General features: G+C 56.4%; 2 protein-coding genes across 7 annotated transcripts in view; both read right to left on the bottom strand.

Annotated features, from left to right (window-relative positions):
• Window positions 1–12044, bottom strand: part of MYO1F (myosin IF) — a 47042-nt gene that overhangs the window by 687 nt on the left and 34311 nt on the right. The window contains exons 26-28 of one of the 2 annotated variants that reach the window (XM_036449921.2): window positions 11369–11564; window positions 11115–11284; window positions 9079–10228 (exon numbers count right to left, since the gene is read on the bottom strand). In XM_036449921.2, the coding sequence (XP_036305814.1) occupies window positions 10152–10228; window positions 11115–11284; window positions 11369–11564 (443 nt within the window). In that variant the 3' untranslated portion in view covers window positions 9079–10151. Of the gene's footprint in view, window positions 1–9078; window positions 10229–11114; window positions 11285–11368; window positions 11565–12044 lie in introns of those variants that run through there. The other variant, XM_036449923.2, reaches the window with a different exon arrangement.
• Window positions 2584–6195, bottom strand: ZNF414 (zinc finger protein 414). 5 transcript variants are annotated; one of them, XM_045585925.1, is made up of 8 exons: window positions 5851–5994; window positions 5329–5361; window positions 4902–5211; window positions 4493–4600; window positions 4290–4395; window positions 3515–3852; window positions 3385–3435; window positions 2584–2978 (listed from the first exon to the last, which is right to left on the bottom strand). In XM_045585925.1, exons 1-8 carry the CDS (start codon window positions 5851–5853, stop codon window positions 2779–2781), a joined length of 1149 nt encoding a protein of 382 aa, XP_045441881.1. In that variant the 5' UTR covers window positions 5854–5994; the 3' UTR covers window positions 2584–2778. The 5 variants fall into 5 exon arrangements, with proteins under 5 accessions (XP_045441881.1, XP_045441882.1, XP_045441884.1 ...); XM_045585926.1 differs by having other exon boundaries at window positions 2584–2900; window positions 5851–5993; XM_045585928.1 differs by having other exon boundaries at window positions 2584–2959; window positions 3376–3435; window positions 5851–5992.

Here is a 12044-nt window from a genome sequence, read left to right as displayed (position 1 = left end):
TCGAAGCTGGTACACCCAGTCCCTGTGCAAAAGCCGGGAACAGTGCACCTGCCTTCCCTAATACGGGTAGGTGGTGGGTGGTGGGAGTTGAGAGTTGACAGCTGGTGCAGCCACCTAGAGCAGTGGTTGGCAAACTGTGGCTCGCAAGCCACGTGTGGCTCTTTAGCCCCTGTATACCACTGGTATAGTGCGAATGAAACTTCGTGGCCCATGCGCAAAAGTCAGTTTTTGGCTCTCAAAAGAAATTTCAATCGTTGTACTGTTGATATTTGGCTCTGTTGACTAATGAGTTTGCCGACCACTGACCTAGAGGATGAGCACGTGGTGGTGGGTCAGGAGCCCCAGACAGGGGTGCTCAGTCCAGGTCAGGAATCTTACCTCCCCTTTCCCAGCCCAGGGGGCATCCATCAGCAACACCAGCAACCGAACTGGTGCTGGACAACTGCCAGGCGGTGGACGGACACTTGGAGTGGCGCAGCCTGTTCAACGTGAACCTGCAGTCTATCCCACCTGCCTGCATGGGGGCAGCTGTACAAGGCGAGTGCTGGCCTCCTCCCATTCTCCCTCAGACTGACACCCCCGGTGCCATCTGCTGGACATGCCTGGGCCTAAGAGGACAGCTTTCAGGCATCCTGGAGTTGAGGTGGGGTAAGGAGACCTTCTGTGGGGTCATAGGTTAGCCAGGAGGGCAGGGGCTGCAGCAGCCTAGAAGGGGCACTGGAGCAGTGATACTTTTCAAGTGAGCAGACAAAAGATAGTATATGAATTGGAAGGGGATGAGGGAGGAAGTCGGTTTTGGAGCGGTCAGGGTGCCCAGGCCACGTGCTGACCCAGCTCTCTCAGCCTCAGAGTTCCCACTGCCTCCAAAGGGGCAGTAGTAGCTATGGGCCCCTAGTTCCCATGGGAGGGGTGGCTGCATCTATATGGGAGATGGGCTGGGAATGGTGGGTGTTGGGGAGAATTGGACCAAGATATTGGCTCTTGGTCTCTCTGGAAAAGTCCTGACAGACTGGAATTGAGGATGGCTAAATGAGGGACTTGATGTGGAAGGAAAGCTAGGGGGCTGGTATCCTGGGGTCCTGGGGAACTAGAATCACTAAGTCCTGTCCCTGGAGATACAGGAAATCCTGGGACCAGGGTTTTGGGAATGTGGACCCTGCTACCTGGTAGTAACTGCTCAGCTCCAAGGGTGGTACAGAATCAGCAAGTGACTTGAAACTGGGCCTGGCTAGAGAGTCAGTGAGCTTACCCACCTCCCTTCACCTTGGCTATCTGTAAAATGGGCCTCTTGACCCTGCCCTGCCTCCTCCCCAGGCTCTTGCAAAGGTTGAGGTAGTCTTGGACTTGGTGGCTGGAGATGTGAATCACTTGCAATCATTTCCCAAGTCCCCACCCTCCTCTTCAGTCCCTCTATGAATCCTCACGAGGGAACCTGGGATGAGCATCAAGGCACTCATTATAAGACTAAACAAAGTAAGGTTAGGGACGCTGAGGGCCACACAGTCATGGCTGTAAGGCTTCCAGCTGAGAAGGGGGAGCTCAGAGGGCCCTGGAGCCGCTTCCCTGACTCCATCTAACTCCAAAGCTGGTGGTGAGTAACAGCCATCTCAGCAGGGGACTGCAGGTGTTCACTCACATGCTTCTCACAGGCAGTCTATATTCAAAGAGAAGAGAGAAGATGGTCTGTGTGGCCCTGGGAGGGAGTGGAAGGTTCAAGATGAGGGCCTTGTGAGCTACTAGAACAGGATCTTCATCTAGAGAACTATGAGAGCCACTGGCGGGTATAGGAAGGGGAGAGGCACTATCAGAAGAGACCCGATTTCAGGGGTTTTCAGACTGGGAGGAGAGGAATTGCTTCTGGTGCCCAGAGGCCTGGGCTAGGAGTACCATGGGGCTGGAAGGTAGTAGAACCAGCATGAGTGGTGGCTGCCAGTAACACCTGGGACTTCCATACCAGGAAGCTTGGCCCACGGATTCCAGTGACAGCAGGGGAGACAGCAGTGTGGCACCGAAATTCCAACCCTGGCCCAGGCCTGACTTCCCATGGAGGGAAACAGGACCAAGATGGGGAGGGATAAGGAGGGAAGGGAACCCAGGCTCTCCAGGGCTGACCTTGACCCACTCTTCTCCTTAGGGCTGGGGCAGGGGAAAACCCAGGACAAGGATGAGACCTGGGTCCTAGCTTGCAATAGAATGCCGAGCTCTGGCACTGCCCTCTCTCCTCACCTCCCTGTGGTCATCATTGGCCTAAGGACCTGGAGGGCTCTAGCTGGGCCAACCTCAGCCCTTTCTCAGGACCAGCCTCCCTGCCGGTCCTCTCCACTGACTCCCAAGACAATAAACAAACCTGGAAATTTCCATCCCATCCGGTTTCTGGAAGTGACAGGACAGCAGGCAGTGGCAGTACTGAGCTGGAAGCTGGTCCCAGGGTTGAGGTAGCAGGGAAGGTGGGATATAAGTGGGTGGTGCGTGAGAGGAGGCCTGCCCTTCCCAAGATGGGGAGGTGGGGGGTGGGGTTTGCCCAAGACTGCTGGACAGGCTGCTGTGCATCAGAGGGCAAGGGACCCAGACAGCAAAGGCCAGTTCATTGCGCCTTTTATTTCTCTCCCAATCCATTTCAGGCCCCACTAAAATTACAAAACTACCCACATCTCATGACCCACTCTTCACTCAGCTTCCAGAGCAAGAAAACTGTTCGTTCCCCCTCTTAGAGCAGCGAGTGACACCTTTGGTGCAAACGGGGCCAGGTCTGGGTGGGGCAGAGAACATGGCTGAGCCTCAGGCCCGCCCCTCCCCACCCTGGTGCTCCCCGACCTTACCCACCGGGCAGTCCGGGCGAGGCTGCCCGGGGGCAATGGAGCGGTGGTCCTCCAGGTGCAGGGTCATGGTGGGCCGCGAGGCTGTGGAGAAGGTGCACTGCATGCACGAGTAGCGACCACGCGTGTGCTCCCACAAAATGCGGCTTGAGGCCGCGAGCCCTGCGGGCAGGCGGGACCCTGTCAGTCCCGACCCCGGCCCAGAGGTGGTTCCGTCACCGAGGCTGGTGGTCATGGGCGAGGGCGTTTCAGACATTTCTCCATTCCCATCGGCTCGCGGGAACCCAGGGTCTGTCCTGCCTGATCCATTTCCCCCGGTGTGTGCCCCCCTGAAATTGGGGGTATTAAACTTGACTTCTGTGTGTCCCCCATTCCCATCCCCGGAATCCCCGCAGAGCGCGAGCTTTACACGGTAACGCCGGTGCAGATGAAGGCACATGGGCCAGTAATTTTAAAGGCAAACTCCTGTATTTCGGGGCTGGCATTGCTGCCTCCTAGCACCTCCTGGGCCTGGGAGGATGCAGGACAGAAACCCCTCCATCCCGCCCTGGTGGTCACCTGCACGCACCTGCGGGCGCGTCGGAGCCGCCCTGGGGTCTTCGAGGACTGCCACCGGCACCTGCGGCAAATGGGCGGGTCAAGGTCATAAATCGGAGCAAACCCAGCCCACCCTCTGGCGGCCCCGCCGCTGCACTCACCTTGGCTCTTTTTCCAGACAGCAGCGCTGGAGGCCGGCGGCCCAGGAGTGGCAGCCAGGAAGGGGCGCAGGCGCGCGGGGTTCAGGCCAAAGGATGCGGGGTTCAAGTAGGGCAGAAAGGGCCCGGTGGGGGCAGGGGCGGGGTTCGTGTAGGGCTCCAGTAGCGGGTACTGCAAGCCCAGCGCAGAGTCGGGCTCCGCGGGGCGCTCCAGCGTGGCCGGCTCCCTGTCCAGGGCGGGCGCTGGCGGCGGGCCTGGGCTCTGCGCGTGCTCAGCGCAAACATGCAGGTGCTTGAAGAGGGAGCGGTGCGTGCGGAAGCGCAGGAGGCAGTTCTCACACCTGAGGGCGAACACAGGACAGGACTGGGCTGGGCCTCCTGGGGGACCAAGAAGGGGCCTGTCGAGGGCGTGGTAAGGGGGCCCAGACCCAAATCATTCCCCATCTGCGGGTAGGAGCTTGTCCCTTTTCCTGGGAAAGGAAGAGGTCTCAGTCTTGACTTAGGAGGTGATCAGCTTTCCTCCTAGGAGAGACTGGGAGGAGCACACCCCATGAGCCCCACCCCTCCCCTCCCGGGACTCCTCCAGGTACCAGTCTCTCTGGGACAGGTCTTGCTTGAGGCCACACCCACTTTCAGACCCAGGCCCCTCCTCACTTCACCGCCTGCCTGGGAAGCCGAAAGGCTTGAACCCCGGGTATTGGCTACCACACCAGGAGCAGGAGCTGCCTAGGGCCTGGGCACCACGGACCAAAGGAAGTTGGGGTGGTCAGGGCCTCACTTGAAGTAGCGATTGGGTTTGTAGTGCAGCTTGCCGTGTGCCACCAGTTCCTGCATGCTGGGGAAGGTCTCCGTGCAGTTCAAGGCGGAGCAGCGGAAGAGCTTGCCTGGCAAGGCAGGGGTGGAGGACAGAGGAGTGGAGTGGGGTGGCCAAGGGTCAGCCTGGGAGCTCTGCCTGCCTCCCACCACCTACTCTGCCCCTACCTTCCAGGGACTGTGTGGGTGGGCAGTGGGTACGCAGATGCTGTGCCAAGTCACGAACACTTGGGAAACTGAGGCAGCAGCCAAGGCTGGAGCAAGGTATCTGCTTTCCTGTAGGATGTACACAGCAAGGTCACCCATCCCTCCCCTCCCCCATGCTGTCCAGGGCTCTGCCCAGAGAGGCATGCATATACAGGCAGGAGTTACCCTATGGTTTCCTACGGGGTCTTTCCCATCTACTGCCTCCATTGGCCTGAGCTGCCAGGGGGCAGGGGCTGAGCTGACCTGGCTCATCACAGCAGCCACAGCCTGGCACACACTCAGTGACATCCCCAAGTATGGAAACACTCTGTTTTCCTCACTCCTGTTGTTCCAGGGCTGTGACCCCGTCCTAGGCCCTATCACAGGTCACCTGGTGGTGGGCGTCGCCTGGGAGGCCGCAGGTCCTCACTGGTCCCAGGGACTGTGCTGGTTGGGCCAAGGCTAGGTCCAGGGCCAGGCTGGCCAGTGTCTGGGGCTGAGGAGGCACCCTGCTGGGCCCCTCCAGACCCTCCGCGATCCCACAATGGAGGTGTGGCCGTCTGGTCAGGACCTGACTCCTCCCCCATGGAGAAGGAGGTGGCTGCAGCAGCCACACCTGGGGACACGTCCTTGTCAGCCTCCCTGGAGCTGGCCTCTGCATGGATCAGCATGTCCGGGCTGGGCACAGAGGGTTCCTCCTCCTGGTGGAATAGAGAAGTGGGGAGAACCCCTCTGGGCCGGGGGTCTGCTGGGGCCAGCCAGGGGAACCCGCCCTCCCCACAAAGACCGTTGTGCATTTCTGAGCCAGTCAGCTCCACCAAGGGAGGGCAGGGAGCTACTGGGAAGTGTTCCAAAAGCGGAAGTGGACATCTGTCATATAGTGGACATTGCTCATATAAAGCAGCATCCCCTCCTCCCCAACTTAGGAAGATAGGAGGCCCCTTACGTGGCCTAGAGGGAGTAGGCGGGACAAAGGCTAGGAAGGCGAGGCCCTGAGCAGAGTGGATTAGGAGGATGCTGGTGAGGCCGGAAGTGGCCGCGTGGATTGTCTGAGGACGTAGATATAAATACACCCTCCGCACTGGAGCTGTGCAGGTGAACTTGGAGGTGTTGGGGGGCCGGTTGCAAAGAGCCCGGGGGCGGAACCCGAGCTCCGTGCGGGTGGCCTAGTGGAAACCAGGCGCGGATGCAAGGGGTAGGGCGACAGCCAAATGACAACTAGTGACGGGGAGAGGACCCGGATGTGGGGCGGGGCTGGCCGGAGGGGGTGTGCGCGAGAGGACCACTCCCCTCCAGCCCCCCGCTGCTCGCCGCGCCCGCGTCCCCGGCGCCGCGCTCACCATCCTTGGCCCGGCCAGGCCTTTTGTTCCCGCAGCTCCTGCGGCCCCGGCTGAGGCTGCGGCGACTCCCTGGGCGGCCGCGAGCTCACGCTAACGTCGGCGCCATTATCTGCCTCCCAGCTCTCGCGAGAGCGTGGGCGGGGCGTGGGCGGGGCGCTCCGTGAGGGGGCGGGGCCTGCGGTCCGAGTCCTCCTGGACCACAGAACAGCCCCGGAGCGGATGTGCAAACTGAGCGCAACGTTAGCCGTTAGTGCGCTGAGATCCGGGATTAAAATCTTCCCTGGCCTGTGTACTCGTCTGTAAAATGGGTATCTTCATCCCATTCCGTATCATCACCAGCCCTCGAAAGGCGATAAACAGCGCTTCTCCTTTTTGAAGAGGTTGTGTTGACCGGACACCCTCTTTGAAGGAAGTTGGCCATAGTCAACATTTTTAAAAAAATATTTTTAATTGATTTTTTACAGAGAGGAAGGGAGAGAGAGAGAGAGCTAGAAACATCGATGAGAGAGAAACATTGATCAGCTGCCTCCTGCACACCCCCTAATGGCGATGTGCCTGCAACCAAGGTATATGCCCTTGACCAGAATCGAACCTGGAACCCTTCAGTCTGCAGGCCGACGCTCTATCCACTGAGCCAAACCGGTTAAGGTAGTCAACATTTTTTTAAAAAAATTATTTATTGCCCTGGCCTGTGTGCTCAGTTGGTTGAGCGTCGTCCCATGCTCGGAAATGTCACACTGGTTTGATTCCAGGTCAGGCAGGGCACATGCCCTGGTTGTAGATTTGATCCCCCCGTGGGGTGCCTATAGGAGGCAAACAATCAAAGTTTCTCTCACATCGATATCTCTCTCTTCCCCTCTCCTTTCCTCTCTATCAAATCAATAAAAATATATTTTTTTAATTTTGTTGATTGATTTTAGAGGAAGGGAGAGAGAGACATCCATCCGTTGTTCCACCAATCCATGATTCATTGGTTGACCCTTGAATGTGCCCCTAGGATGGAACCCTCGACCTGGAAGTACAAGTTCCAGACTCCAACGTGGCCAGGGCAGTAGTAAACATTTTCAATGCACTTAGTTCTCAAGTTGGAGTGGGTCCGTTGTGATAGCTAAGGGTGGGAATCAAGCTAACGGCCAGGAGAGGTGTTTCCAGGAGGATGGCACTGAGTGTGGCAGCATAGAATGAGTCACTTGTCCAGCCTACTGTGTGCTAGGTTCTGGGAACTCAGAAATGGTCAGTGCTGACAAACATCCCAGACCGCAGAAGCCGCTCACATTTTTAAATGAGAAAACAGACAACAACAAATGCAGAAAATGATCTTAGGTTATATAAAGTGCTACTCAAAACAAACAAACAAACAAATAAAAAACAAACAAATAAACAGAAGGATATGACAGTGATGGGTCAGGGAAGCCTTTCTGTGAGGGGACTTCTGAGCTGTTGCCTGACAGGTAGGAGTGAGCCGGTGGAAGGTCATGGGGCCAGGGCACGCTGGGGAAAGTGGGTAAGTAGCTGGTACAAATGTCCTGAGATGGGGAGGGACAGACTTGTCTTTTTCAGGGAGCAGCGACATCAGTGCGCTCCAGCAGCGTGGAGGCGGGAAGTGGAAGACAGAAAGTGAAGTGGGTGCAGAGAGGGTCATGCAGGGCTTTGTGACTGGTTTCTATTCTAGACACTGATGAATGTTCAGCAGGGAGAGGTACACCATCTAACCCCTGCCCGTCCTTTGGAAGATGGGTTATTGGGGGGCACTGAAGTGTTTTTTATATCAGAGCTCTTTAATACATTATTTAACCATTCATGAGTTATCTGAGTTCAAGGCAAGTGTAGACTGTATGCAATGTAATCCCATCTGTGTACATAAGATGTACCTGTGTGCTTTTTCCCCCCTTCTCACCCAAGGCCATGTTCACTGACTTTTTTAGAGAGAGAGGAAGGGAGAGAGAGAGAAACATTGATTGGTTGTCTCTTACACGTGCCCCAACAATATGGCTGAGGGCTGAACCTAAAACCTAAGTATGTGCCTGGACTGGGAACTGAATCCAAGACCTTTCCGTGTAGTGGACGACTCTCCAACCCCCTGACCCACACTGGCACCTGTGGGATCTTATATACAGAGAATACCATTAGAAGGAGACATTAAAGATTGGGGAAGGGAACAGGGGTTTTTGAGGGAGAGAGAGACAGATTTCTCACACCGTTGTGAAGTTTGAATTTAAAAACTTATCTTTTGATTATCTTTCATACAGTTAAAAACTTAAAAACCAGGTCATTTTGCTGCAGGGCGGAGAGGTCTGTGTGAGCAGGGAAGATCGGTGCAATATGGGGAAGGGTGGGGTGAGGCCTCAGAAAGGACAGGAATCTAAGGAAGGGAAAGGAGGGCCTGAACTTAAGAAGTTTTATTAAAAAATAAAAAGAATCAACAGGATGTGGGCTGTGTGGGTTGGGTCAAACTGACAGGTTTGCAGATACTGTAACCTACATGTGAGAGACTGTCTATTACAATACGTTAAACCCACTCCCTTTCTCATACTCAGCTCCACACCCAAACCTCACTCACCCATCCTATCCAGAAGACCCTACTTTCTGCCTATGTGGTGTCTGCCACGATGGTACAGGGGCCACAGGGCTGTACTCTGAAAGTGTTGGGAGGCAGGCCACAGGGTGGGTTTGAGGGCAGAGAAGGAAAAGGAAGCCCTGATTTCCTCCACCAGGAAATGCCTAGCTGATCAAGTTGGTGGCTCATATGGGTTGTCCTCCCCTCTGTCTGTTCTGTTATTTTTTTATTTTTTTTTTATTTTTTTTTTATTTTTTTTATTTTTTAACGAGGAGGGAGCCGACCCTCGACCCCCCTGGGAAAGGGGCCGCGTCCGCCGCCAACCACCCCACCCCTCTGTCTGTTCTCACATGTAAGTCTTGCAGCAAGAGACGCACCCGTAGTGGTTGGGCAGAGTGAGAAAATCAGAGATGGAAGGAACCAGGGACTTTCAAGGGACTGACTGAAAGCTTTTGTATAACAATCCTATATCATAAAGATGTAATATGCAAGTTGATCATCACTCTAACACACAAGATGGCCGCCCCCATGTGGACACAAGATGGCCAGCAGGGGAGGGCAGTTGGGAGGGACCAGGCCTGCAGGGGAAGGCAATAGGGAGACCAGGGCAGTTAGGGGTGACTGGGTTGGCAGGGGAGGGTAGTTGGGGGCAACATTGGGATTTTCCCCCCCCAGCCACACTCAGCTTTTCCAGGTCGGTGCAGAAGAGAGAGGGTACAGACCCTGCAAAAGGGTCGGCTGGCTAGTCAGCCCCTGTCCCTCCTCTGGCTCAGTCCTGACCCCACCAGTCTCCCAGACTGGCTGCTCGTTGAGGGGCTGAGCACAGAGGAGGTATCTGTCTAGAAAGCCAGGATGCTGAGACCACGGCAGAACGCCCAGCTGGTTCCAGTTGCCCTTGTAAGGATCTCAAAGGCTCGGATTTTAGCATGGGTTTGCAGACAGCTGGGGAGACCAGCTGCCAGAGGACCCCTTCACCTGTGACCGTAAGCGCAGAAAGTCAGGGCCCTGAAATGTCAGAACCTTCCAGACCCCGGCAAATGAGGCTAAGAAGGCACACACATGGGGTGGGGGTAGGGACCAGGGGAGGCCCAGGGTAGACTGTGGAGGGCTGTGCAGGGCCTCTCTCCTCCCTCAGGGTCCAGTCAGGTCCTAGATGGGTTTGGGGACTGCAGATTCAGATCTGACAGAACCAGCCAGACTATATATTTTTTTTTGAAGGAAAGCTGGGATACAACTTTTGGCAGCTGGCAAGTGGACAGCTCAAACGTTTTAAGGCTTGGTTCTATGGAATCTTGGGCACGTGACTTAACCTCTGAGCCTTCATGTGTACACCTGTAAAATGGGGCGTTTGCTGCTCCTGTGTCACAGGTGTCCAAGAAGTTTGGCGCTCAGTCTGTTTACACTTCTACCCGGCAAACGTTTATTGCCCCAGTGGAGAGGGAGGGAGGTCACACTTGTGAAGGCCTTCCCACTTTCCCCACGCCTTGCTGCTAGGATACGACTCATTTCATACTCACAAGGCAGCTGGAAGGTAGGCTCTGCTGCTAGTCCTATTGAGTGACACGGGGGAGGCCGGGGCCCAGAGGGGGCTGCAGTGATGAGCCTCAGACCCCCCCCGAGCCTGGGCTGGGCTGGAGGCCACAGAACTGGACCTTCTGGCTAACGCAGCTAAGAGACACCAGACCCCCTGCCAGCAGGGCCCGGCTCCCTGGCAGGCGGAAGGACAGAATCCTGGGCCCCCCACTCAGATCTTCTCCACATAGTTTCCAGGGAAGAGGCCCTCCTGGCCATGCAGCCGGCCTTTCCACCAGCCCGAGGCATCTGTGGGATAGAAGGAAGTGTGAGGCACCGCCCAGCCCGCCCCAGAGGAAACCTGCGTGCTGGCTCAGCCTGTCTCACTCATTTCCACTGGCCTGGCAAAAGGCAGAGGCTGAAAAGAGAGTGATGGAAGGAAGGGAGGGAGGGACACATGCAGGATTTTTCCTTGCCACTGGCTCACATTTCATCATTTTCTAGAACATTCTCTAGACCACATGTGTCAAACACAAGGCCCGCGGGCCAAATCCGTCCCGCCAGGCCTTGCAATGTGGCCCGCACCGCGCTGTCATCACTACACTCCGCTGCGTTTCCATCACAATGACAGTTTATGACTGTTCAGGAAACCATTCGGCCCGCGATTTAGGCTGGATTTTAGATTTTGGCCCCTTCTCTGATTGAGTTCGACACCCCTACTCTAGACTATGGGGAGGGGCCGGTGGGAAGAGTACAAGTGAATGTTCTAGAAAATGACCTCAATGGGGCTTCCCCACCCACTTACAGAGTACTATTGAGTCCCAGGCCCTTCTGGCGGTCACCCCAGGGGCTTACTAGTGAGTTAGGAGGTGGCCCGGGCCATCCAGACATGGCTCATTTTCTACTCACAAGGGGTCTCTGAGGTTCTGCTAGCCCCGTGTTTGATGGGTAACAGAATGGGGCTGGGAAACTACCACATGCGATGCAGTGAGACCAGGCTCCCAGGTGGCTTAGGAGGTGACCTCCACCCAAGGCCTCTACCTTATGCAGCCGCTGGCTCAGAAGAGGGTAACTCTAGCTGGGCTGGGAGCTAGCTGGCCCCCTCGGCGCTCCCATTGGATGGATATGCAGTGATGGGGGCTGCCTGGCTGTGGCAGGGTTCTGACCCCTCCCACCTCTGTCCCAGCACACATACCTTCCATGAGGATCTCGATGACCTCATTCACGTTGAAGCTCAGCTCATCCACGTCCTGGCCCACGTACTGATACAGTGCCCGGCACCGCGGGCCATGTGTCCGTGGCTGGGGCTTGGGTCGGCCCACCCCAGGCACCGGCCGCTGCCCCACGCTGCGCTTCCTCTGCATGCTGTGGGCACAGGGGGCACCTGTCAGAGCCCTAGATACTCCCCTGCCTTCTTACCTCTTGGGGCTGCCCTTCCACCCCACCTACCCGGCTACGCCCCCATCAGGCACATTGAGGAATTCTGTGTTGCGCTCAGAGGGGGGCCGTGCCTGGTGGCGTCTGCTGGACCTCTGGGTTGAGAGTGGAGGGCCTTGGGGAGGCCGCTGAGAGCCCCCTCTAGATGTGATCTCCATGGGCAGAGGGCCTCCTCTGGCAGAGGGGGGTACCCCGTTTCGGTCCATGCCTGTGATGGGAACAAGGATGAAAGCATTTATGAGGATGCTGCTAGGAGTCTTTGGGAAGGATTTGACTCCAAGTTCCCAGGATGAGGGAGGAGGCAGCCACACTCAATCCGGTATGGTGCCTGGGCCAGAGGGAGGGTCCCAGGGGCCAGGAGGGACCAGACAGGTTCTGCAGGGGTAAGACTCTGTCCCCGCCCCCCATTTTGTAGGAGGGCTTTTTGGGGTGGGTCTTGGCAGATGGATGGGAACTCAAGCATAGTGGGAATTTGGGAGCCAGGCAGAGCAGACAACTCCAGCAAAGGCCTGGCGGTAAGAGCACATTTGGTAAGTTGGTAAGAATAAGATATAGCTTGCATGACACGAGTGTAAGATGAGAGGAGAGGAGAGGTCAGTGGTTATAGCAGGTGTCAGGTTATGAAGGGCTTTGAATACCAAACTAAGCTTAGCCTTTATTATGTGGGAGATGGGGAGCTATAGGAGAG

This window comes from Pipistrellus kuhlii, unplaced genomic scaffold (assembly GCF_014108245.1).
Source record: "Pipistrellus kuhlii isolate mPipKuh1 unplaced genomic scaffold, mPipKuh1.p scaffold_m20_p_21, whole genome shotgun sequence".
NCBI lineage: Eukaryota > Metazoa > Chordata > Mammalia > Chiroptera > Vespertilionidae > Pipistrellus > Pipistrellus kuhlii.
The sequence above is the reverse complement of the archived record's forward strand: the minus strand, read 5'-3'. Positions and strand labels throughout refer to the sequence as shown.

Coding starts and splice junctions, on each gene's coding strand:
- ZNF414 (XM_045585925.1), bottom strand. Junction 5,212..5,328: donor TAGCTCCCTGCCCTCCCTTG/GTGGAGCTGACT, acceptor CTATTCCACCAG/GAGGAGGAACCCTCTGTGCC. Junction 4,396..4,492: donor ACCCACACAGTCCCTGGAAG/GTAGGGGCAGAG, acceptor CTGCCTTGCCAG/GCAAGCTCTTCCGCTGCTCC.